Raw genomic sequence first — 27,835 nt, forward strand, 5'->3', positions numbered from 1 at the left:
TAATTTTCTTTCCTGATTATGATAGCTTAACATTTTAAATTGAATGAAGTTTGGTACTGTTATGTTATCGGGACCGGATTCAGAAATGTATGAACGTGTGTATGTATGTGTATGTACACACACCAACATTTCTGAACCCGGTCCTGATAACAGAACTTTTTTTTTTTTTTTTTTTTTTTTTAACTCAAACAGAAAAACTAAAAGATTTCTTGCCGAACTTGCACTGATAAACGGTATAAAGAATAATGTGTTAATCATCCATTATACTGTTGCGTGCGTACGGGTTCGTTATGAAATGAATGTACAAGTCCGATGAAAAAATGAACAAAAATTTATTATCACAACAAAAATGCTTAAATTTTCTCAAATTATCACGCAGTATTACAATATCTCACAGTAATTTTCTTTTAACTACTCAAATGTCCAATAGAACGTAATTCAAAACAGCTAAAGAACGCTAATCCGCGAATTCCCTACAATCAACAACAGTAGTTTTCGAAACAACAAACTAAGCAACTCCTACCAACTGAGATGTTTTCCTCCTTTTACAAGATTTTAAAATCACGCGCTAGAATTTTCCAATACTTTCTTGAAATCAAAAAGAGATATTTATTTATTTAATGCACGCGCTCTTGTATTTTCAATTTTCCAGCTTAGCTTTCTTTTAATATTCGTCACGCGCTGCACTGCGCGAGAAATAAAACCATTTAATTTATAATTGATCTAACATTATCTTTTTAAATACCAAATTCGTAACACTGCCCTCTTCCCAAGGACTGCACGTCTCGGGCAGTACAATCCCTGGACAGGAAGCTAAACTTACAACTGTGGCATAAATGCATTAATAAGCATTACATTACAATAATAAACAACATGAACAATAAATGCAATAAATAAAACAAATCAGATGCTATCAAATACAAATCAAATACAAATAAAATACTAAATACAAATCAAATACACATTTAAAAACAAAATGGACCATGGTCTTATACTATTTACAATTATTTACATTACGTACTATGGCCATAGTAATGAGCTAACCTAAACGTCGTAAAGAACGACTTTAGGATCAGAGTTCGAAGACTTACGGATCCGAACTACGAGGTCATTCAGCCTGCTTAGGACTGTGTGGTGACCATCCCAAGGTGACTGTAATTTAGGCCTGAGTCCTTTTCGTTGAATCGGGTTCCACAACCACACCTTGTCTCCTTTGTTGAATCTATGTCCAGTAGCTCTCGTGTTGATTTTTCCACTAAATCTTATGTGATATATCTGACTTGGAATCTAAAATTTTCTGAAGAACACAAAAACCTTGTCTAAAACTTAAAGGTTTATTTAACTGGAACTTCAACACTGATGAAAACTTAACATCATAAACGAAAACTTAACATCTTGGGTGGAAAACTTCAAAGTGCTTTAAAGTAACAGCTATGCCGGCACGGTGAAGAACACTTTCCCTTAAAAGACAGAATCCATCTAGCCCTTTCGGCGTATATCTCCATTCGCTGGATTCAGACTTCCGCTCCTACGTGTTTTGGACTTAACTGCCAGACTGGAACTGGAATAGGACTGGATCAGGACCGGAACAGGACTGGATCCGCAACAAGACGGGAACCGGAATCTCTCATCCCCTGGCTTCTCCCCCGGGCAGGTCTAATCTGGCTCGAACTAAAATTAACTGCGGTGCCACTAAGGAAAGCACCTCCTTTTATTGCCGGCGGTTGCCGTTACTACAGGCGATTATGCAAATATTTAACATCCTTCCACCTAAGGAGAAAGAAAAAAAAAGTGAACTTTCACATCAAAGTAAAACAATGTCAAAGAGCCTTAATATGCCAGTCTGTCCGGCGGAGTTACAGTTCTACCAGATCGTGTTACAGGCCTGACAGATTTATCATCTATGTTGAGTTTAAGTTCAGACAACGAATCTTGTTTTTCATTCTGCAGCTTCACGGGTACATCATTTTGCGCTACCTCTAAAGGATACAGAGTTCGAACTGCTCTAAGCAAAATTCCATTTCGGGTCTTTACTCTTGCAAGCCGATTTATTCCATCAGGTCCTGGAAGTAGTTCTATGACACGACCAAGTTGCCAAAAAGTCTTGTCACTACTACCGATCAAAACAATATCAACTTTCCTTTCAGCTCTTTTATGCGAAACCTTGAGAATTCCCAAATATTCTTTACGAAATCTATTTTTAAATGCTTCTCGTACAGTTTGAATATACTGAAATCTTTGTAAATTACTTGATTTAATACCGTATTTTATATCCCGCAAACTACTAGTTCTAATTTCTTTTAAAAAGTCGGCAGGAGTTAAAGCTTTAAATTCAGGATCGGAAGGAATTACTGTTAACGGTCGGTCATTAAGAATCGCTTCACAGTCACACAGTATCGTGTACATTTCTTCATAATTTAAACAAGCATGTTTAAGAACTTTTTTAAGGACTTGCTTCATCATTCCGATCAGACGTTCCCACCAACCACCCCACCATGGAGCACCAGGGGGAATAAATTTCCATGTTATCCGCTCATTGGCTGCCTGCCGATTAATTTGTTCAAAATCTATTAATTTGAATGCATTTGAAGCTCCTACAAAATTAGTTCCATTATCACTGTACACAGTTGTGGGTTTACCTCTTCGCGACACGAACCGATGAAAAGCCTGTAGAAACACTTCTGTATATAGAGAAGTCAGCAACTCCAAATGGACCGCTCTATAAACGGCGCATGTAAAAACACAAATCCTTGCCTTTTCTTTGTTTCTCAACAATAAAGGAACACAAAGGTGTGACGAAACACAACCCGTGACTTGAATTACTGCTGAATCATTTACTCGCTCTATTGGCGATGGGGCTGATATGTGGTCAACAGGTACAGCAGAATATCTCTTGCAAGTAATGCATTTACTCAAAACAGAACGCACAGTTCTTCTGCCAGATAACAACCAAAACCTTTCCCTTAAGGTATTCAGTATATATTGTACACCTGCATGTCCTTTCTTTCTATGTTCTTCCATAATTAAATTCCTAATTAGGCGAACTGAATACCCTCTACTTGATAATCTGCAGGGTTAAGGTGACCAGGTATATGCCTCCAATCCTCCACACGTGTCAAAAGCCTTATTTCCTGTACTCTATTTTGTACAAATGTCCCCCATAGTTCTTCCCTTTTTATCCCTGCAAGGACAGTAGTTGAATCTGTCCAGAAAAATGTACTTCTGGCCTCAAAGTTTTTTAGAACGTCTGCAGCAAGACGAGATGCAATAGTTGCTGCTAACAATTCTAATCTTACAATAGTCGTTTCCTTTTTACCACAAGGAAAACTCTAGACCTAGCCTAAATCAACTGGACTTTAACTGATTCAGGTTCTTCTACACGAATGAAAACTACTGCCGCATACGCTGCTTGACTGGCGTCACAGAAAACCTGGATTGAACACTGTTTTGGCTGATATCGTATCCACCTTGGAATTTTAATGTTTTTCAAAAGAAAAAAGTCTTTTACCCATTTCAAAAATTTACTTTTAATTTCGGTGTTAACTTCTTCGTCCCATTTTACTTTTGTTTCCCATGTACGCTGTAATAACATCTTAGGTAATATAAGGACTGGACATGTTATACCGATCGGATCAAATACTTTATGGGCTATTGCCAAAATACTTCTTTTCGCAACTTTCTCGAAACAAAGATTTTGTAAATTAGCAACATTTATTTGAAGAGTATCGCCTTGTCTTTCCCATAACAAACCTAATACATTCGCAATAGTTTGTTTCTAAACTACAGTCGGTATATTCCCAACCCCGCAATTCAAATTTTCGTTCTGCCATAACATCTGAAGATACTTTCATGAAGCGCTGTAATTCATCTTCACTTCCGACACTTGTTACACAGTTATCAACATAGAAACTCTTCATTAATTTAACAATAATGTTGGAAGGATATTTTACATCTGCATCATTTTTCGCCAAAATTGAATTTAAGTGATATTGAATAACAGCTCCAAGTAAAAATGGACTACTGGTTACACCAAATACGACTCGACAATGACGAAAATGCTTCAAGCCATCTTCACCCTTTATCCAAAGAAATCGGAGGAAGTTTCTGTCACTAGAATTCAGGCCAATTTGTAGAAAGGCCTTACGAATATCAGAAATCACCCCTATTTTTTCTTGGCGAAATCTATTTAAGATTGTAGGAATAAATGCAATAAGGTTTAATCCCTTTTCAAGACAATCGTTGAGACTCGGAGAACCCTTTGCTTTAGACGAAGCGTCAAATACTGGCCGTAACTTCATAGTACTATGTTCCTTAACAACATGTCTATGTGGCAAATAATGATGGGGTAAATCTAATTCTTTTACGGGTACTTCCTCTATTATGCCCTCTTTAAGCCATTCTTGGAATATATTTTCATACTCTTGGCGAAGATTATCTATTTCAAGTTGCCTAATCGTACCGTGCAACCTTTTAAGCGATAACTTAAAATTATCCGACAGGGGAGAGGGCCCTTCCAACCAAGGTAAAGACACTACAAAGCGGTCATCTTCTATTTTTTACAGTATCAAGAAAATGTTGCCTGGTAGCCTCATACAACTCCAATTTAGTCTTTTGTTCGGATGGGTCCGTAATACCAAGCGAGTCGAGGGCCCATAAATCAGAAATACAAGCCGCTTTATTCAACATTGAAGTAACTAAGAATGTTGAACCTTCACTATTCAACTCCCCGGTTTTTCCCATAACCGTCCATCCTAACTTTGTCTCAATAGCTACAAGACCGTTTGAAATTTGTTTACGATTCCCCGTTAATAATCCTGCAACATCGGCTCCTATTAAAATTTCTATAGGTCCTTCTAAACGATCTGTTAAACTTATTCCACAGTCAGCAAGCTCTTTAAGCCATATTCCTTGTCCAATAGAAGGTATACTATTACAAATAACAGGCTGACTTAACGTATCAAAATTACAACTGTAAGAGCCAGACATATTAGATAAATGAATTTTGTAAACTTTATGTTCAGACAAACTGGTCGTCGTACCGCCAAATAATGCATGGCTAAGGTATTCCTTTACCGTATACCTGTAACCCATATCTTGAGCTGCGCTTTGCAGAATATATGACCTTTGAGAACCAGTATCAATTATAGCTCGAGCCGAACGAGATTTTTTATCTCCTTTAATTATTACTCTTATTGTTTGCAGCAAAACTTTAGGAGACCTTGAAGAAATGTTGGCGAGTGTTTCAGCCTGATTTGGAGGCTGTTCCGTTGCCCTTGTCTCACTCATTTGTGAACGGCCCTTACAAAGAAAAATATGATGCCTTTTGCCGCATGTAAAACAAACTGTTTTTAATCTACACCTCCTGACAGAATGTCCAGATTTCAGACACAGATAACAAGAGCGTGTCCTTTGGACCAAAACTTCTCTTTCCGACAACGATAAGTTACGTGCCTGAAAACATTCCGCAGAACCATGATTTAGACTGCAACAAAATATGCAGCCTTTTCTAGCTTCATTAGAAGAAGTAAACAGTTCAGCTGCCGTAGGTTTTAAGTGAGGTTCTCTTATCTTTAAACCCGAATTCCCTTTCTTATTACCGTGAGCCAATCGATCGAAAACATTGAAAGATTTAGCTGCTAAAAAAATTCTTTCCTCACTTTCAACTTCACCGCGCAAGAAGCATAAAAGGCGCTCAAGGTCAGATTCCCTTTCTCTTAACTCGGCGTTTTCGCCGGTTAAACTTTCTGATCCTTTACGCGAAAACTTAAGTCTCTCCCACGTTTTTAAGACTTCATTCGGCAATGCTGATTCCACCAATGGATATAATATCGCGATATATTTGCCTCTATTTATTCCCAATATCTCCAAGGCTCTTAGATTAGATTCGAGTTCATCGTATAGTTTCCGCAAAGAGTGTGTACCTTCTTTTTGAATAAAAAGGGTTAGCAAATCACGAATATAAATCTCCGTTAGTAATTCTTTGTTACCAAAACGCGTTTGCAATGCTTCGATTGCGCTCTTGTAACTATCGCCAGTTGGCGGAAAGCTTTTAACTATTTCCTCTGCGGGAGAATTCTCCGTAGCCTGTGCCAAATAAGCAAATTTATCATTATTATCTAATGTAGGATCTTTATCAATCTTTTGGAATTGCCCCCAAAATCCTAGCCATTTCTTCACGTTGCCGTCAAAGATAGGCAAATTAATCTTCAAATAATGTAACATTTTATTCTGAATAAAGGACGGATCAATTAAAGTTACATTCGGGGTTCCAGAAGTAAGATCTTTTACTTTACTTTCCAGAAGTCTCCACCTATCAAAATATAATTCAGATTCATCTATTTCCTTAATAAGTAAAGTCTCATCTGTAATTTCTTTAAACATTAATTCTCGTATTTTCATTTCAGTATCAAACAAAACTTTAGCTTTCTCGGCAATAACTTTTATTTTAATTAATTTTTCTTCCTGATTAAATTTAGTTTCTTCATTGTCAAATTCATTACACGCTTTACTGAATAGTCTTCTATATTGAGTTCGTGCTAACTTTAAGGCTTCCATAATTCAAAAATAAAAAAGTCGCTTACCTTGCAGACAATATCCTGTCGCTTGATGCCAAATGTTGATTTTTCCACTAAATCTTATGTGATATATCTGACTTGGAATCTAAAATTTTCTGAAGAACACAAAAACCTTGTCTAAAACTTAAAGGTTTATTTAACTGGAACTTCAGCACTGATGAAAACTTAACATCAAAAACGAAAACTTAACATCTTGGGCGAAAAACATTCAAAGTGCTTTAAAGTAAGAGCTATGCCGGCACGGTGAAGAACACTTTCCTTTAAAAGACAGAATCCATCTAGCCCTTTCGGCATATATCTCCATTCTCTGAATTCAGGCTTCCGCTCCTACGTGTTTTGGACTTAACTGCCAGACTGGAACTGGAATAGGACTGGATCAGGACCGGAACAGGACTGGATCCGCAACAAGACGGGAACCGGAATCTCTCATCCCCTGGCTTCTTCCCCAGGCAGGTCTAATCTGGCTCGAACTAAAATTAACTGCGGTGCCACTAAGGAAAGCACCTCCTTTTATTGCCGGCGGTTGCCGTTACTACAGGCGATTATGCAAATATTTAACACTCCTGTTGTATCTGGTCTTCACTTTCTCCGTGACCAAAGTTCACTCGCTTTCGTACGGAACGGTGCATCACTTCAAAACGGGCCTGGACATCTTGGATGTGTTCCTCAGGCGATGAAGGCGCATCCGTAAGGCGATCAAACAGGCGGTCACAAGGCAGACGAAGGTCTCGACCGAAGAGCATCTGAGATGGAGAATAGCTGGTAATCTTGCGTTTCTTTTCAACACTAGTATGATTTCGGCAGCTTCCCGAGCTGGATCTTTCGGACAAGGCGTCGACATTTCTAGGTGAGGATCACTTCTGAGGATGGATAGTCATGTCCTCAGATGCTGAGAACAGCTTATTGTTTTTGAAGTCTAAGGAAAAATTATATTTCCTTAAATAGTCCAATCCGAGTATGCATGGATCTGTGATATCCGCCACATAAGCCGTGTGATGGTAGGCGGCACTTCCGTGATGCTTACTTTTAACTTCCCAGTTATCTCGATCTTATCACCAGACGCAGTCTGAAGGGTAACACAGGATGGCGTCCAAATAAGTTTTTCTTTAAACTGTTCAGCTAAATCTTTCCTAATGATGGTAACATTAGCTCCTGTGTCAATGATCATATTGCAAGGAATTCCATCGATATGCCCGTTGATATGCCCGTTGATGGATAGTCCGTTAGTGTTGCCACTTACTGTAGAAATCTTGAGCGCTTTAAAACAAGGTTTTTCATTATCTGGCAACCTCCGTTCCTTAATATGGTCATTAATTTGTTTCCTGCGTCGTTGCTGAGAAATGGTCTCAATTTTCGTACCCTGGGGTGTTCTGCAATTCTTTCGTACGTGGCCTTCAGCTTCACAGTTCGAGCACTTTGGTTTCTTGTCAGTCCTTTTCCTTCCCGTGGCATTTAATTGTCTGTTTAAATCGTATGCCTTATTTTCCGTACCATGGGGTGTTCTGAAGTTCCTTCGTAGGTAGCCTTCAACACCGCAATTTCAGGACTTTACGGTCGGTTTCTTTTCTCCACTATTCCGTCTCAAGGCATTCACTTGTCTTGTCAACTCATCCGTTTTATTTTCCGTGCCCTAGGGTGTTCTGCAATGCCGTTGTAGGTGACCTTGAGAACCACATCTCGTACACCTTACATCCACTTTGTTCTCACTGCTACTCCGTATCAAAGCATCGACTTGTCTGGATATATCATCTAAACGAGCCATCAATTGATCCACTGGCTCGTGGACTCGCACAATTCTGACTGGGTAGTGATCTCTACGAGTTGCTTGCTCGGCTGCCTCGAATTTCATGGCGTACAGTAAAGCGCTTTTCAGATCTTTAACATCCGCCATTCGCAGTGCTTTCTGTATTTCAGGGTCCCGGATGCCATCGATGAAATATTGCAGGGACAGGATTTCCCTTGTTTCTCTCGGGCACTCCGAAAAGGCGTGATGTGACAGCCTTTCAACATCCATGGCGAGCTCCTGAAGTGTTTCGGTTGGCTTTTGTTGCGGGATTTTAATTGAAGCCTACTGTAGTCTTTCAGGCAATTCTCCCCGAAGCGCAGCTCCAAAGCGCCGGATAGAGCTTCGAAATCTAGCCTTTGATTTTCGGGAAGCGTCTGCAGGATATCCGCTGCGTCTGCTCTCAGAGAAGCGGCAAGATGACAGGCCTTAGCTTGGGAATCCCATCCATTCGCATCCGCCACGATAGAAAATTGTGTCTTATACACCTGCCAGGAGGTCTTCCCATCATATGTGGATAGCTTCAGAGGTGGACGAGCAGGCATCGGTAAGAATTTAAAATCATCACTCCTGCTCCCTGCCGACGCTACGAATTTCTTTAAAGTATCCATTTCTTTGGAAACTGCAGAAACTCTCTCATCAATTTGTTTTTCGATTTGGTGTTGGACGGCACAAACTCTTCCTTCAATTCGTTCTTCCACAGCAGAAACTCCCTTCTGTATGTTCTTTTACAGAAGAAACTCTTCTATTTCTTCTTCCACCGAAGATACTCTTTCTTCAATTTGATCTTTTACGGAAGAAACTTTCTTCAATTTGTCCAACTTTATTTTCAACTGTGTCAATTCTGCCTTCCATAGCTTCAAATTTATTTTCTATTATGCAGGTAATTTCTCTTTTCATTTCTTCTTGACCAGCTCGAACGGCTTTCAGTTCGTCCTTAACGGATTCCTGGCCCAATTTCATTTCTTCCTTAACGGAGTTGACGGCCCCTTCCATCTTTCCTTGGCTAGATTTCATCTCTTCTTTCATTTCTTCTTTAAACGAGGCAAAGGCTGATATCAACTGCCTTAACTGCTCTTCCATCGCTCTTGTTATTAGCATTCAAACCCCACTCCTGACACCAAAAATCGTTGCGTGCGTACGGGTTCGTTATGAAATGAATGCACAAGTCCGATGAAAAATGAACAAAAAAATTTATTATCATAACAAAAATGCTTAAATTTTTTCAAATTATCATGCAGTATTACAATATCTCACAGTAGTTATCTTTTAACTACTCAAATGTCCAATAGAACATAATTCAAAACAGCTAAAGAACGCTAATCCGCGAATTCGCTACAATCAACAAGAGCAGTTTTCTAAACAACAACAAACTAAGCAACTCCTACAAACTGAGATGTTTTCCTCCTTTTATAAGATTTTAAAATCACGCGCTAGAATTTTCCAGTACTTTCACGAAATCAAAAATATATTTATTTATTTAATGCACGCGCTCTTGTATTTTCAGTTTTCCGGCTTAGCTTTCTTTTAATATTCGTCACGCGCTGCACTGCGCGAGAAATAAAACCATTTAATTTATAATTTAACTAACATTACCTTTTTAAATACCAAATTCGTAACACTACCATTAAGTAACTAATTCTAATTAAGTATAATACGAGGACTTGAAATGCTATAGGTCTTTCGTTGTATGTTTCAATACCTTGTTTAAGATGCTTTTTTCTGTAGGACTTAAAATATATTTAACTGTAAAACTTCTATGCATAATTTTAAACTAATATTCCTAGAATTCACATCTGGATTCAGTTTGATTTTGCGGCTGACAGTCCAAAGAGATTTTTACTCATTTGAGACACGAAACGAGCTTTATCCTTTCGATTTTAAAGTGTTTTCGTCTGCCATATAATAATCCCACTTCTTTTTACAAGGTGTTAGCTAGAAAATTCAGCAATTTTTTACAAACTCTGGTTTTGCATTGATTTTATCGGCAATTCTTTTTTATAGCTGCTTCCAGCCATATTTGGCAATTTTGGATTTGCGTCGAGATCTCAGCTATAATTTCGCCAAGGTCGCGAAGTGTGAATCAGTGATTAAAATTTAATAAATTATTTATTTTTAACAACACCGCAATATATAATAATTATTACTTAATGAAGTTTGTAGGCTATAACTCTTTGCAGTTTGAATGCTTTAATTTAATAGGGGTCTACTCTCTAACGAAATCAGCAACTTTCTATCGCGAACACACATTTAGAATTTCCCGGGATTGCATAACGGAACTATGATTTGATTAGCATAAGATTACACAAATATTCGATATTAAATAATTAAATAATAACTTATTTAAAATAAACACCACAATATATAAATACAATAATAAAAGTAATACTCTCCTCTCGCTTCCTCAGAATATTTTTAAGAATCCTCTTATCCTTATTATATCGCATATAATTGTTCATTCAAGTCAACAGCAGCACTTTCACACTTGTTAAACTGGTGGTTAGACCATTTCATAGACGTCAACTCTTCTGCACCAAGAATACAGGAGTCCAATAGCAATGACGAACGATATTCTGGAACTGCTAAAAAAATTTCGAACACGGCTTCTTTTAACAATTTTTAATACTGCCCGTCCAAATGGTTTCTTCGTTTTATGTTTTGGCCATTTTCTCAAGCTTGTTTGTAAAATAAAAGACCTTTTCTTGGAAAAATGATATGGCATCCACGTCATTATTTCGTAAATTAGTAACCTCATGGTCACAAAAAGTAATAATTTTATTGCTGTGGTTTTTGGTTTTATTAGATTATGGCAAAGCACTCGAGGGCTATCTGCCTTAAGGGAGGGATGCCTTCGTGAAGGACTTTCTAAGGGAAACTGGCTCGTATACACGTTACACATAGGGAAAACCACGAAAACGCCCATGCAGCCAGCCCGTTCGCGGGATTCGAACCTCGGACCGAACTACCAGTGTTCAGCGACGTTACCGCTCGGCCGCTGGTGGCCAGTAATAATTTAAATAAACAATACGAATTCTAAAACCTCATAAGAAATGAATAAGATAAGAACGGTCTGCGGGAGAACAAATAAAACACTGCTAGAATACGGTTACGTGGCAAGGTATGAGAGCCACCTACAGTCCACGGCTCTACGATCTAAGCTATCCACGGAACCAAGGAGCACGTAGCCTGTAATACACAGTCACGTGGTGAGGTACAAGAACACGCAGCCAGATTTGAGCGAGATACCTCGTTTGATTCGCAATTCAGTCTCGGGCCCCCTATAACAAAAGTACTCTTATCTTCTTTCTTATTTTGAACAAGATCAGATTTATTTTAAGAAAGTAGGTCCGATGCATACGAGAAGGAATAGATTTTCTCGTTATTCATTCTAAAAATTTAAGTGCATTAGAATTGTTGAAGCATGTCGAAACAAATTTAAGGGAAACTATATTTCAGAGTACCCCTTGGCGAAAAATGGCGAATTTTCGACCCCATTCCTCTGTACGTGCAGTGCCCTCCCCAGTAAAATACAATCCAAAACATAATGCAATAAACATAGTTAAAACAAAATTTCTCAATATTACATGATTTAAATATTACATATTTTAAATCAAAATAAAACAAGGAAATAACATAAAAGTGGAAATACATGTCATCTACAGTACGAAAAGGAAATACCAACTTACCTTATTTAGAAATTTCTCGGTCTTCGATATGCATCTCATAGATTTCCTTCAAAGCATCCAAAAACTGTTTACAATTACTCGAACTAGAATCTGTATACTGCCTTCGCTACATAGATTCACAAAAGAAAAAATCAAAAATATCCTCCGTACTGCCGGAGTGGTGGCATTTCTTTCGAAAATCCCCATTTTATTACACCCCAATCGGACAAACTTCAGGTTACCACCGGCAGTATAAAGTACTTCCATGTACTTCAAATTATTTTTACGATTTCCCTACAATGCAGAGAAATCAATAAATTTACCAAGGCTACATTCTTTTACATTGAGACACTGAATATAACTGGAATGCATTTTGACACCTCAATGTTTGCACCTTTCAGTTGCTTGTAGTAAGCAGATAGGGTTATACGAGGGTTGGAACTTTAATAGTGGCAACACAGCTGAAAAAACGCTATGCAACAAAATCAAAGAATATCGCGTATACCACACATAAACTACATCCGTATCTTACCTCTCAGCGAAAAGGCTCGTCCTGCCTACGACACGCGCATGCGGAGTGACGCGAAGAACAAATCCTTGTATTAGCTCGCTGTCTAAAGTAAGTGTTGTCAGTATGTTTTCAAAACAAGAACAACGATTTTGGATAAAAATTGAATGTGCCAGAGGTTGTACAGCACGACAGTGTCATCAAGGGCTTCAGGAAGCTTGCGGGGAAATCTTCATTGCCTTACAGAACCGTAGCAAGATGGGTGAAAGCATTCAATGAAGGACGCCAAAATGTGGCAGACATGTTGCGGCCAGGTCGTCCGAGTGTCAGCGATGCAGACGTGCAAGCTGTTGCCGCACTAATAGACAGTGATTGCCGCCAAACGATTCGTCAGCTGGCCGGACAAACAGGATTAGCGCATACGACTGTGCTGCACATTCTGAAGGAACGCCTGTCCATGAGAAAAATTGCTTCACGATGGGTTCCACATCAATTGACGGAAATGCAGAAATGGCTACAATACGATGCTGCCCGAACCCACTTGGAGCGCTATGAGCGCGAAGGAGATGCTATTTTAAGCCGTATCATTACGCTGGATGAGATTTGGGCCCGATTGTACCAACCAGAACAACGCCAAACAAACGAATGGCGTCATCACGGGTCACCACGACGTTCGAAATTTCGTCAGAATCCCAGCAATGTGAAAGTTATGGGGATTCTCGTGTACGACTGTGATGGTGTCATCCTAACGCATACCGTTCTCCCACAGCAGACCGTCACTGCGCAGTATTACTGCTCATTTTTGGAGCACAATCACCGACCAGCTTTGAGAAGAAAACGGCGACACTTTCTGCAGAACGTTCCTCTCATTTTGCATGACAATGCTCGGCCGCATGCAGCGCAAGCTGTGACTGATTTGTTCAAGCGATGGGGCTGGGAAGTGCTTTACCATCCACCATACTCCTCAGATCTAAGCCCTTGTGACTATGACTTAATTCCTAAGATGAAGGAACCACTTCGTGGCACTCGCTTCCAAACTGTTCCTGAGATTATTGCGGCAGTAAACCGGTCCATTCAAACTATCAACAAAACAGGCGCTGCTACAGGTATTCTGAGACTTCCACATCGTTGGAAACGGGTTGTACACAATGCTGGCGATTATAGTGAAGGACTGCAAAACATGGTGACATGAATCACTTTTGTATTCCTTGTAAATAAATAGTTGCCACTATTAAAGTTCCAACCCTCGTAAATACGAAAGGCTGAGAGTTATATGAAAAAAGCTGACTTCAAGCAAATAAAATATTTTATAAGATCGCAAATTCCGGTATTTTCAAAATAATAAACGTCCATGTTAAAGTGAAGAATATCTAAACTAAGCATAACACTGAAAGTTCAGACGAACCTATACGGGCCTTTCAAAATGTTTATTTCAACAGTTATACAATTGTTGACTGAATTATTCATATTCTTGTTGACTGTATTACGTATTGACCTAATACAGTTGACTATTATTCTCGAAGGAAACTTTAGATTATGACCTGCTGCAGATCTCTTGGTGATTTTATAATCTGATCTATTGTAGAAGCAGCTAACAAAATCACAATAGCTTCTAGAATTAAGTTACATTTTAAGAAATTAAGCTATAATTATAAATCTGATTAACATCATTTCAAAGAAACAGCACTTGAAAAATATCATGAGCAGTGTTAGTTCTAGATGCCAAACTGCAAATATCAGTCAATAAAGTATCAGTCAAAAATCAATCCATAAAGTAGTTTTAGTGAATAAAGAAACTTTATTGACTACAATATTTCCTGATATAAAAATGAATGAAAATTTTAGCGAGGAGCACCACTCAACTTTTTTTGTACTGAATCTTTCATTGCTTGAAAATGAAGTCCTTATTCTAAACAAATATTCCCCTCTTCGTACTTAAAGAACGATAACAACGGTAATCGTACACTTCATTTCTTCTTACCACTCCATAAAATCTGCAATCAGTTCCTTTTGGACAAACACAGCTGCGGAAAAAAGAAAATTTAGGTTTACTCATATAACCAAAATGGAAAAATACTCTCATGCTGCATGTTAAACTAATACAGAGTGAGTTGAGTGAGCGAGAGATTATGGCACAAAACCAAGGATGATTATAACGCGCCAAACACGAGATGGGAAACTAATATAGAAAAGTCACGTTTGTGCAGTAGTTCTAACAATTGCTTAAAACGATACTTGAGATTAAAAGTATTCGATTTACTTAATATTCCTGTTCAATAACGAGATGTTGACTTTCGTATAATAAACTGTTTTATCTCTAGCAAATTAAAGTTGAGAGTACTTTTTGTTTGGCATGTTCTCAAGTTCAGTTTTATATGTTCGGAAAAAGTGTTCTGTTTAGCCCTTTCATTCCTAATGGATTATGCAAGTCCCAGTAGATGTTTAAAGAAGCCTAGAGGGAATTACACGCATCAGTTTACGATGTAGTTTATGTCCCACTGGGTAGTAGGCATCATTTCCAACATCCCCATTATAAAATTATAGCGGTAGACCATACACTACCATTACAAAGTACCATACTGGTAGACTATCATCCAATTCCAAGTTGTTGAATGTAGAAGATCACTTACCCATCGAAGAGCCCAGTAGAAGGCAATCACAGTTGTACCGAGAGGCAACAAGAGAAAAGAATAAACACAACCTGTGTGGCATGCAATCTAAGCCTAAGTTTTACTTCTTATCACACAAATTATGAAAATAGTTTCTTTTGATTTTTTCATTTATGTGTCAACAATTTAGTAATAACACGTATGTCCCACCATTACCACCCAGTGGAACATTTGTCCTAGGCCCCCGGAAACCACCACCCCATTTTAAAGTACAATGTTGAAATCGATATTTTTCAACTCTTTGTGATAATTAACTTACAGTACATAAAAACATCAAGTCGGTTGAAACAAACAAATTGGGACTGAAAAGGTTAAATGAATTTGATATGGAAACTTCTTACAGCGCTATTTCCCAAAGGTTTTAGCTTCACGATCCACAAGTATATAGTTGTTCTGATAAAAAGTACAAAAAGTAATCTCGAACGAAAGGAGAAAATGCAGAACTAATTTTAGCAGTATATTGTTGCAAGTTCGCCATTTCTATGAAGAATACATAATTATACAATTTGAGAGAATAAATTCCCTTTACCTACCCAAAATTGTCTTCCTATACACTGGACCTATCTACCTATCCAAAGTGCTTTAGGGTGCTTGATACGAATGCCGAGACTATTTTTAAACTGCCAATACTGTGATTTAGAACAGCAAGTAAAACTAGTCTTCAAAAAGCTAAATTAGTGTTACAGACAATCCTGATAATTCATTGGCTCGGAGCGGTCACCTTAAAATAGGTTGTGTGTTCTACGCCATTTACGAAAGTATGTAGCTATAATTATTCCTCAACTGCTTTTAATCCACATTCATACATAAAAGTACTACTTTATAAAATGTGATTTAGTGATAAGCTTTTCTATCTCAAGCTGCAATAGAGATGAAACTTAAAGATTTGCAAGTTTGAAAGATATAAAAAAAACTTACTCGCTTTGAATGTAAGGTACTTTAATGGAAGTTTCGATAGCCATGTATTCGTCGGTTGCTGTATAACCACACGAGAAGCCTTTCTTACAGTCGGGCAGGTTCAATCTCTGTAAAGAAAGAAAATTTAAGTAAATGTGCAAAAAACCCTTTTTTAAATCATGCAAGACTGAAATTTAAAATATACTGGCGAGCAAGCTCGCTAGATGAGTGACCGGTGACTAAAGCAAAATTTATAAGTTCTATGACAACCTGAAAAAATGCGCAATAACATTTCAAAATAAATGAAATCAGATCATTCTTTCCAAGCAGGAAACCATGCATAAGTAAATTGTTACTGCCAAACCAGGAAACGAAAACTTTTTGACACATCAGATTAATAGGTATGATGATATGATTTAATTTTAATGTAACACATTTTTCCTAATATTAATCAATAAATTAACGTGGCAATAGCATACCGTGTCAACTAATTCTAACCTGAAACAAAAAATTTGACATCAGCAGTTATTTGCTGAAATTCTCTTATTTAAGTGTTAAGCCCTAAGGCACTATACGGAACGGAAGGATGCCTTCGTGGAGGACTTTCTAAGGGTGCTGGTTCGCATTAACACGCTACACATGGGAAACCACGAAAACGCCCATGTAGCCAGCCCGTTCGCGGGATTCGAACCTCGGACCGAACTACTAGTGTTCAGGGCTTTACCGTTCGGCCACTGGTGCTCCAAAATGCTGACATTAACGAAACATTTTTGACGTACAATGACGTGACATGCACTCGAGTGCTTTCTTAAATGTCGGAATGCGGACTTGTATAATATATTTAATGTTTAGTAATGCTATTTTTATTTCCTTTCGTAATACGTACACATCTTTGATTAACAAACTCAACTCAAAGTGAGCAGTGGCAACACATTTCGAAATAAAGCAGATTATCTCCAACACGAGCGACTTTTGTCTGTCGGAGAAACGACGGCGTTATCAGAGTTTTTAATCAATATCTCAGCTGATTAAAGTCGTATGAAGATTAAGAATGGTCGAAATGGTTTCCCACGAATTTTTGAAACGGAGGGGTAGGTACCTTTCTCGAAACTCAACTGCCCGCCGTTCTGGAGAACATGTCACAGACAGACTATAGAAAAAATTGTCAATTATATATAGACAGACTATGGGAAACATTGTCAATGTAATGGAATTTGTCAACTTGATTGCAAAGAAAATTGTCAGTCATGGTCAATGATTGTGGCAAATAATCGAAAACATCCATTAATATCCATAAACATCCATTAATTTCCTTAATATCCAATAATAAGCCTAATTTCAAAACTTTGATGCTGAATTATTCCGTAAACTTAGATACCAGTTTCTGGTTTCATTTGAGTCATAAAATTAGTTTCATTATTCACAGAATGTTTAGGAATGTCGATACACCTAAGGATGTTTTGAATAACTGGAATCTGCATAGCGGCGAGGAAATATTGGGCACTTTTCAAGACTAACTGCAATTGTCGCTTTATATCCTACAAAAACTTATTTCTAGATTCGCATATTGGTATATCAGACGGTGAGTACTTTGCAATCGGAATCTTCAAGATTTAAGTATAAATAAAGAAACGTCGGAAACTTCATTTCCGACAACAAAGAAGTAATCCGTTGATGTTAAAATATCACAACTGAGGAGATATAATGCGAGAATAAGAACGAATCCATGTACATCTAAATTTTGAATATATTAGTTTATGTTTCACTTTGTCTAATATTTCTGAAGTACTGAAACAACTTTCACGATTAGATTGGATTATTTAATTATGGCAAAGCACACGAGGGTTATCTGCCTAAAGGGAGGGAGGACTTTCCAAGGGAAACTGGCTCGTATCGTTCACGATTAGAAACAACGGATACTTAAATTTGGAGATATAGTTCGAATTACTGCAAGGCTGTCAGGATCCTGAAGAAGAACCTGGGAAGAAACCACGATAACGCCCACGCAGCCAACTCGTTCGTAGGATTCGAATCTCGGACCGAACTACCAGTGTTAAGGGACTGTACCACTTGCCCGCTGGTGGGCGCACCGGTATTAGAACTTTGTTAATTCACTAAGGCACGGTGGAAACATTCTTTTCTGGATAATAACGAAAGGGAAGAATTGCAAGCTTTATTCAAGAAATCTGAAGATAACGGAAATCTGGACATTGCAATAGAATGAACTGCAATAAGATATTCTTTTATGTTTTAACTACCTTAACAATAATTCTACATTTTTTAACTATGCAGGATATTTCAAATAAATGTGAGCAAAATATTGATACGAAAGACATTTCTAAAATCCGAATTACTTCGTTATAGCAACTGTTGAAAGATTATCTGTAGGATATGGTTGACTTCGGGGAAGGCATTCTGAAGAAACTATACTTAAGTTTCGTTGCTTTAGCCGCTGTCAGCAGTCCATCCAATATTTTTAAGCTGCAGAAGCTTTCGTACCTTGAAGTATATAAGTCTAGTAATATCTCAAAAATAATTTAGAAAAGACTGCCTAGACGGTATAACGGTTAGGGGAACGGACTGAGATACCAAACGGCCGGGGTTCAAGACCTGTGGAAGGCATGAGTGTAAATTGTCCGTTCGCTCATAGAAAGTAACGGTGGCCACCTATTAGGTTGCTTGCATAATAAAATGGTCACCACTTCTGGCCTTAGTATTGAGGAAAGCCCAAAAATGGCTAGCGCCCGCCATAAAATAATAGTATAGACAAAATTCTTCACTTTAATGTTTGCCGGATTCAAATTATGGGTATGTTATTCGAAGGATTATTTTCATCAGCATAGGGTTTTGTAAACTTACAGCACTGCTACTTTAGACCAATTTACCGTGCAATCCAACTATGAAGTTCTGAAGATTTAAGGCATTCAATTTCAGGATTTTATAGAAAAGTGTTTATCAATTACGCCAACGATCACTGGGTCTATGAGAGGAAAGTTACTTTTAATTGGTTTTAAGGAAAACTAGCTCGTAAAAAGATTACACAAGAAACCGCAAAAAAGCCCATGCAACCAGGCAGCCGAGGATTTGGCTCATGTAATCACTACAAAGCCTGGAGGGCCATCTGCCTAAGGGAAAAGAATGTTTTCGTGGAGGACTAGCTAAGGGAAACTGGCTTGTATACACGTTATACACGGATAAAACCATGAAAACTCCCACGCTGCCAGCCCGCTTGCGGGATTCGAATTCCGGACCGAACTACTAGTGTTTAGAGATTTTATCCCTCTGTGACTGATTGGCCCAGGCAGCCGATGAACCCACGTCGAAGTATAAATTTCAAGCGGTCTTACCCATTCGATATTTATGGAAAGAAAGATTTTACTTTCTTTTTGGTACTGCAAATTTGCAATATGAAAAATTAATTGTAAAGAGAAATGCTTAGAACAAAAATTGTTATTTCCTCTAACGGCAAATGCCGAAGAGATCTTATGAAAATGCGAGGAGAATGCGTCAGAAATATAAACCATTTTAAAGTTCCTAAAATTGTTTCACATAGTCTTATGAAATTTATTCAGGAACTTTTCTTGATCTCGGATATAATTCATGTTTCATTTTCCTACACTTGCCATTTTTCCTATGCCAGCGTATTCAAAAAGGTCACAGAACATCCATCAAGAATTTTGACAAGAAATTTTAGACATCATTTTATGCTTCTATTTCTTAATTATCAAAAAGGATTTAGCCGTTCTACTTTCTAAACATAGTGCTGAACATAGCATCTTTCTAAACTAATATGGAACGTCCCTGGCCACTCTGACGCGGTAACTTCAGTGTCAGAAATTATACAGTTTAGTTTGTCCTGCATGATTCTCAGAGTTCTTTTTAGAACGTTTTTCATAAACATATAACGAAAAATAACTTTATGCCTAATGGGTAAATTGGAGGATGCAAGACTTTTGAATTTAAACAACTACTAATAACAATGACTTTGTGGATAAGATCTAACATGTCGATATGGGACAGAATACACACTCTTTGAAGAACTGGTTTAAACGGACAAGACACATTAGCAGCACCCAGTTAAATGTTTTACTCTTGTTTTTCGAAATATCTTTTCATGCAATTGTTCAAGCCTCGCATGTACACTGAAACTGCTCTTAAAGCTAGAACAAAGAAGCAATTTATATGCAATTAAACAAAAATCTAAGAATCATTAAAAATCATTAATCACCAAAATCTGTTAGGTTACCTCTTATGATATTTGAAATTATATTTGCGACCTACTGAGTCATTTTTAAACGAATCTTAAAAACGTGATATTTTCAAAATATATGTATACCGGCAAAGTATGCAATTCGGCATTGTATAGAATGTGGAAAACTGGCCGGCCATGTATGAAACGATTGAACATTTCACACATTGCTTAGGCATTTTATTAGAATGCCAAATGACAAACCGGCAAAGTATGAACTACATCCGCGATACTTTTCGAATAATGGAAACAACTTTAGCAGAAGTTAATAAACGATGTAAAAAAAGGCAAAGTGACTGCTAAGAAGAAACCACGGGACTATTAGTTGGTGAATCGCTATGATGTGATGCTTGTGGAAAACAAAACTAAACTCATTTGCCCTGTTAGAGAAGACTTCTGTTATTTCCCGTACTTCATGAAATTCATTTGGCTGTTTGGCACGGAAGCCGTGACACAATGTTGAAGGAACTTGAAACCAAGTACAAAAATGTTACATACATGTGTAAATAATATTGAACTGCACATCCAGTTTTGGGAGTCCTGACAGAAATAGCAATATTTAAAAGGGCATTATTGTAAAACCTATGATTTTTCAAAATTTAATTCCTTTTGTTAGGTACACTGCTCAAAAAAAAAAAAAATGGGACAGTCCTATATCTCCCGATCTACTGGGCCGATTGACAAAATTCAAATTGCGTTCTTCATGTCTCGAAAGCGCGACTTAGGATATATATCAGATTTATATATAACACTATTCTAACATAGGTATTTTGACATAAAATCGGACTTTTTCTGAAATAACATACCAATTTTTTTACATATTTCGATTCTACGACTCAAATTACGCCTAAATATGAAATTTTGTAAAATTTGGAGCGAAATTTACGGAGAAATTCACAAATTTATGTTGGCACTTTTTTGTCAGTTTGCGCCAAGAATACTTCACTTGGCGAACTTCTTAATATATGGCAACCTAGTTTCCTTTCCCGTGAGAGGGAAAAAAGTCACCATCGTTCCTTTTTTCCAAATAATATTCTTTATATTATATTTTTAATTATAACTTATTATTTTAAGTAATTTTTTCATTTTCGAATTTCATTTTAATTATTTAAGTTGCACTTTTTTTTTTCGAATAACTGTTTTAAAAATTTCTATTTATCTATTCGAACTGCGTAAATAAAGGTGCAGCGTTTATTTTTTTCAAATAGTTTTCTTTATATATATTTTTCGTCATAGTTATTTTAGGTAATTTTTAAATTTTTATACTTTGATTTTAATTGTTTGTGTTGCATTGTCTCTTCTGATAATTGTTTTAAAATTTTCTATTTATTCCTTCGAACTGAGCATTTTAAATATATTTATTAATATCAATTTCCCAGAATTTGATTTTATTTATTTGAACTGCGTTTCTTTCGGAAGAATACTTTGTAACCCAGACTACGATGAGTTTGAAAACTGCATACTATATTAAAAGAGAAAATACAGTAAAGCACAGTTTTACACGCCTTTCAATGTTCCGTTCAGAAAAGATATATATAAATAAGAGAGATGTATAACCGACATTTTAACTTAGGATGACTTGCATACACTGCTTTAAACAGTTTTATCATTGTGCCCATTGCTTTACACAATTTTATCATACATTTGGTTTCTTAAAATGGTATTCATATTTTAGTCAAATATTTTATTTTTGAAATCGCAAGAATCAAATATCATAACATTGAAAAGTTTTAAATTAAAATACAAATACTAAATTTTACAAAAAAAATTATTTTTCTTCTCTTTTTCTTTAAGCATTCTGAAAGTATATTAAAAAGTATCCAACTTTTCGAAACATTTTGGTATTTCTTACAATCATTTTAAATAAAGTTATCGTCTTACATTTCATAAAGGCCCACAAACGGACCAGGAGTAAAAACACTGATCACTGGTAGTTCGGTCCGAGGTTCGAATCCCGCGAACGGGCTGGTTGCATGGGTGTTTTCGTGGTTTTCCCGATGTGTAACGTGTATACGAGCCAGTTTCCCTTAGAAAGTCCTCCACGAAGGCATCCCTCCCTTTAGGCAGATAGCCCTCGTGTGCTTTGCCATAATTTAATAATCCAATCCAATCCAATTAATTGATTTGTAACTTCTACTAGGACTGACGTTAAGAATTGAAGAGCAAATAAATAGTATCGTGTGCAATCTTGATTAATATAAAATTAAAAATATTTGCACAGAAAAATATTTGCATTCAGACAAAGTTTTTTGAAATATTTGCAATTACTTTATAAGAAGGATTTATTAATAACCGTAATAATTACTTATTATATTACTGATGATTAGGAATCAGTTCTTGACAATTACATCCTAAATTAGAATTTTAAGAATTATTTAGAATTTTAAATTAGAATAATGAAAATACGCTAGGCACAAAAATACATTTTAGGATAAAAAATGAGTTGATTTTTTATGTTTTAAAACTTCTTGAATTCATTTAATAAACATCGTATTAATTGAATTCAATTATTATCGTATTAATTGAATTAATCGTTGTTAATTGAATTCAGAATGTTGGGTGTCGTTTATATAATTATTCTTACTTGTCCACGGAATCTGCTGACTTATCCAGCGATTAAGTAGCTGCAGATCACTTCTACATAACCATTGAACTTCCATTAATTCAGTCTCTAGATATTTATATCATAATTTGACTTTTATAAAAATGATTATTCTAAATCTTATGTTTCCATAAAAATATACTGTGCTTTAAAAATATGGATGATAGTTCCAGCCGCTCTTTCAGCCACTTCAAAAGCATCAGTTTGTTTAGAAATAAATTGTGCAGTTAATGTCATAAAATTCAAATAAACGTCAAACGAAAATTCTCAGTTTTAGACAATTCGATTTAAACGAAGTAAAGTAGCAGACGATAAAACGCCGAAGATAAAAATTTACTCTTACAAAAATTTACTCTTATTAAAAAAAAAAAAAAAAAAAAAAAAAAAAAAATAGAGAGAAATTTTAAAAAATATTAAAAAATTTATTTAAAAAATAGCTTTTCATATAGTATTAATAAATATTTATTACGCATCATTGAGGGGGAAAATGTCAATTCTCCGTAAAATTTTACTTGAAATTTAAGGTTAAAAATAGCTGTGGCAATACAGTGTAACAAAAATCCATAGACCACATTTGGCGTTATTATCACTCAAAAGATGCCAAATTTCAAAACGCGAAAATATGTAAATTTGTGTATATCTTAGAAAATTTTGAATAAAAAAGTCTAATTTTTTCCAGATATGCTTAAAAATATACCTACTTTAAGATGATGGTAAAAATTTTATAGGTTATAATTCAAAATTTTTTTCGAAAACTTTATAAAAATTATTTAAAAATAGAAATTTAAAAAATAAAACAAAAAATGGGTAAATTTTATTTGGAATGAACTTAAATTTCGAAATGTGAGAGAAAAAAAATCAAAAAGATGTGAGAGAAAAAATCAAAGTTTAATAAAAAAAGAGATCTAAATAAATATTTGCCAAATTCAATTTACATTGAGGAGCTAAAATTTTGAGAGCTAATATTTCAAAAACTACTCGTACGATTTTAACAAAACTTGGTATTCTGGCATAATTTGAGTCGTAGAATCGAAATATGTAAAAAAATTGGTATGTTATTTCAGAAAAAGTCCGATTTTGTGTCAAAATACCTATGTTAGAATAGTGCTATATATAAATCTAATATATATCCTAAGTCGCGCTTTCGAGACATGAAGAACGCAATTTGAATTTCGTGAATCTCCCCAGTAGAACGGGAGATATAGCACTGTCACTTTTTTTTTTTTTTTTTTTTTTTTTTTTTGGAGCAGTGTACATCTTATTCATTTCCACTCAGGTAAAGAATACAAATTTCTTACTATGTACTAGGATAATTTTTTAAGGTATTTAGAATAAGTTTTTTTTAATGGTAGTTTCATTATTTTTTCAAAATAAAATTGCATTTTCCAGGAATGAACGTCTTTTAAATAATAGCTTATGAACTTTTTTTCATACTTTGCCTAAAGCGCATTTGCCACTCTATAAAATGCTTAGGTATTGTATACGGTGCATAGGTAAAGTATATAATTCTCGTATTTCAAAGTTCGCCTAAAACACGAGAGCCATTCAAAGGAATGCCTGTATTTTATACATGAAATAAACATAAAGATACATTGGTAACATAAACAATACTACTAAAGAAAGCAAACTGGAAAAATTTGCTGCAGCTAGCGAAAATAAAGACGAACCCGCAATTAAAAATTAACATTTGTTTGAGCCTTACTGGATTATGGCAACTGCACGAAGGCTGTCTAGTTAAGCTATCCAGCTAAAGAATCTCGCACTTATGGCTATGCGTGTTCATATTTATATCTAGGCTGTTCAGTTAATGCCTTTACGGAGGAGCGTTTAAGGCGGAAACCACGAAATTTCTCATGAAGCCAGTTGGTTAGTTAAGATTTGAACTGGGCTTGAATTACCAATTATTACTAACTGGCCGCTGGCAAGACATGCTAATATTTGAAGATCTGCGTTTTGCGAGATTTGTAGTACAGCATTAGTGTACAGTAAATTACTCAAATTATGCAGTCATATTTTTAGTAGAAATCACCATCATGTATTTTAATTACAGTTAGCTATTCAGTTCGCTCTCACGTATTTTAATTACAGTTGGCTAAAATTGTGTTTTAATGTAACTCTACAGCATAATTTAAAGTACTCTTTAATTTCATATTCTTCAGAATATGAATATGAGAATTATGAATAATATGAGAATGAGTGCTTGTAACAAGTATAATATTTCTTCTAAAAACGGAATGTAATTTGTTATACAGCATTAAATTTCCTTTTATGGACTGAAAACCGAACCTGCTGACATTTCATTTTTGGTGTAGCACATTCGAAAAGCTGATAGTTACAGTGAAATTTTATCACAAACTGGCAAATTACGATGCGGCAAATGCATGATAGTTACGTGCAACGCATTTTAAAACAGAAGCGGACTTACAAAATTAAATTAAACTGCGTGCTGTTGAAATATTAACACGAACCTGCACATGAGATCTTTTTAATTATTTTCAATACAAAAGAGGAAAAATGAATATCCTGAAATGCATTAAAATAGATAGTTTTAATATACCATGAACTACACAAAACCAAATCAAACCAAAGATTTAAGCACTGAAAAAAAAGTTAGAATTTTACTCTTCCCCAGTTAAACATTCGAAAGGAGGTTATATACGAAGAACATACGAAAATACTTCAGTTGAAAAACACGATTAACACGTTACACATACGGGAAACCACGAAAGCTCCCATACAGCCAGCCCGTTCGTAGGATTCCAACTTCTGACCGAACTACCAGTGTTCACAGACTTAAGCGTTCGGCCTGTGGTGGCCCCAGTTTACAGTATGAACAAACAATTTCACTCTCGACTTTTAAACATTAATTCTGTGCAATGCGGTAATGACCATTCTGAGATAAGTTAAAATTTACTTCTTCCTACTGGTATCCCGATATTCTATTCAAGGTTTGATGCTTCTCAGGAAATTAAAAAGTTATTTATCCCAGAATAAAAGCAAATTTAGTCAGGATTCACAGCCTCACTCTCCGATATCTTTACAGGAAGTAAGCAAAAGGACAATTTCTCTGCACACAAGTTCATTTCCTCTAATCCATACATATTCAGGACCCAGCAGTTAAAAGAATTTTGTACCCATGGCTACGCACGTACAAATTAATGCCCAGAATTTCATTATTTAATGTTTTCTGAGTACCCAAAATATCCAAGTGTTCATTTAACTATGCACTTTTGTGTGCTCTATAAATGCACTTAACGAATAGGTATAAATAATAAGCATTCTCTGGCATTACTTAAAATACTCAGCGGTTAATTCTGAAGCAAGTACAGGAATGTGAAATTTTATTCTCATGATTTCCAGTCAAAAATACTGCTTTAGAATAAGTGACTGGTTTTACCTCGCAAACTGCCAGAATGAAACTAGCAACTAAAATCTAATTAAAAGCGAAAAACGAGTATTTAGATATAAAATAGCAACATATACTCACCGGAAAGTGAATCACTCTAGGAAGTTCACAAAGTACCGGAATACTTAGTACAGCCACTAAAATTACAAATCCAAAACCCTTCATGATGAAAAATGGTGGCTGACCTCGGAAACCTATACACCGTCCACTATCAGGTCTCAGGAAGGCGAATTTATTGTACTGACGGGAAGAAACTCTATAAAAGCTTTCCGAGTGTACGAATCAGCCAATCCAGTTCTTATTGTTACAGAGCATGCGCAGTTTGCACCTCCGATGGAAACGGACCCGTTCTCCTTTCTCGTTTCACTTTAACTTTCCTTTTTTGTTCCTTCGACTACCAGTGTTCAGCGACTTGAACGTTCGGCCGTTGGTGGGCTATAACTTGGATGCGTTTAAAAGATACGCAAACAAGAACAGATATATCAAGGAAAAAAGTCGGGAAAGTCCTTCTTAACGTTCAAATCTTTGGACTTAACATGCGTCAGGTACAGTGAGTTTGCCTCAAAAATCCCCAAATATCAATGATCATATTAGCAAACAAACAAAATCCTTGCTGAAAGACCGTACAAAATAATGACTGTAAACATGTAATGTCCGAGAGATTCCTCGTACTTGAGGGTGCAATGATTGAGAAATTCCTCGTACTTCCCCGTTCTTATTATACTGTTTGATTGCTAAAATGTACGCAGTATGATAAGAAAAGGAAAATGGGTATCTGAAGACATTTGTAAATTCTGCCTTCGATTAATTATATGTATTAACGTCCTAGTAAGGAAAGTTTACCAAGAAACGTTCTCCTTTTAAGTACTATTGCTCAACTGTACATAATTTTCAGAAATGCACTCTCAAACATATATAAATAACAGCCAAAGCAATGCTGCTTTGGCTGTTATTTATATATTTTCAATACTCCACCCAAAAACACCAAAACTAAAAGCAGTTAAGCGATAGTTAAAAAAGTTTACTGTGGTTGCTTATAGTAACTGTTACAAGACGACTTTGTGAACTGTGAACAACTGATTTCTTACATCTTAGAAACCAACGTAAAAACACTTATGCTTCTCGCTGAAAAGAACTAAAAGAACTTTTACAAAGCAAACATAAGCATTTTGAACTTAGATATGCAAATGGACATTTATGAAGCCATGTAAAAGGTAATTCTCTAATATTGTATATCTAATTACTGTGTGTTTGCATTAATTTTATATGTACAACTTCTTACACATGCTTAAACTTAGGTACCAACTGATACAGTGTAAATGTAGCGAGAATGGTGGAGCTTATACACACGGGTAGAGGTGTACCTTTACGGGCTGGTCGGCGGAGTAGGCGAGCGGGGGTGGATGTGGATTTCACTACCCATATTTTCTTAACAGCTAACAAGGTTCGGTGACACATAATAATATACCTGCGGGAAGGCG

At 36.2% G+C, this 27,835-nt stretch overlaps 1 protein-coding gene across 1 annotated transcript; it reads right to left on the reverse strand.

Moving 5' to 3' along the window:
- Window positions 1-14,306: 14,306 nt before the first annotated feature.
- On the reverse strand, window positions 14,307-26,594 carry LOC146997887 (uncharacterized). The gene is made up of 3 exons (XM_085812312.1): window positions 26,436-26,594; window positions 16,119-16,225; window positions 14,307-14,555 (listed from the first exon to the last, which is right to left on the reverse strand). Exons 1-3 carry the CDS (start codon window positions 26,517-26,519, stop codon window positions 14,441-14,443), a joined length of 306 nt encoding a protein of 101 aa, XP_085668438.1. The 5' UTR covers window positions 26,520-26,594; the 3' UTR covers window positions 14,307-14,440.
- Window positions 26,595-27,835: the final 1,241 nt, after the last annotated feature.

Source organism: Stegodyphus dumicola, chromosome 3 (genome assembly GCF_044657685.1).
Source record: "Stegodyphus dumicola isolate Sdum_Otavi_A_Nest chromosome 3, ASM4465768v1".
Taxonomy (NCBI): Eukaryota; Metazoa; Arthropoda; class Arachnida; order Araneae; family Eresidae; genus Stegodyphus; species Stegodyphus dumicola.

Bases quoted from the DNA above. Each gene is read 5' to 3' on its own strand.
- LOC146997887 (XM_085812312.1), bottom strand. From the start codon at position 26,519: ATGAAGGGTTTTGGATTTGTAATTTTAGTGGCTGTACTAAGTATTCCG. The intron at 16,226-26,435 runs GTGAGTATATGT...CTTTCTTTACAG, and splicing joins CTAGAGTGATTCACTTTCCG to AGATTGAACCTGCCCGACTG. The intron at 14,556-16,118 runs GTAAGTTTTTTT...TTTTTTCCGCAG, and splicing joins GTACCTTACATTCAAAGCGA to CTGTGTTTGTCCAAAAGGAA.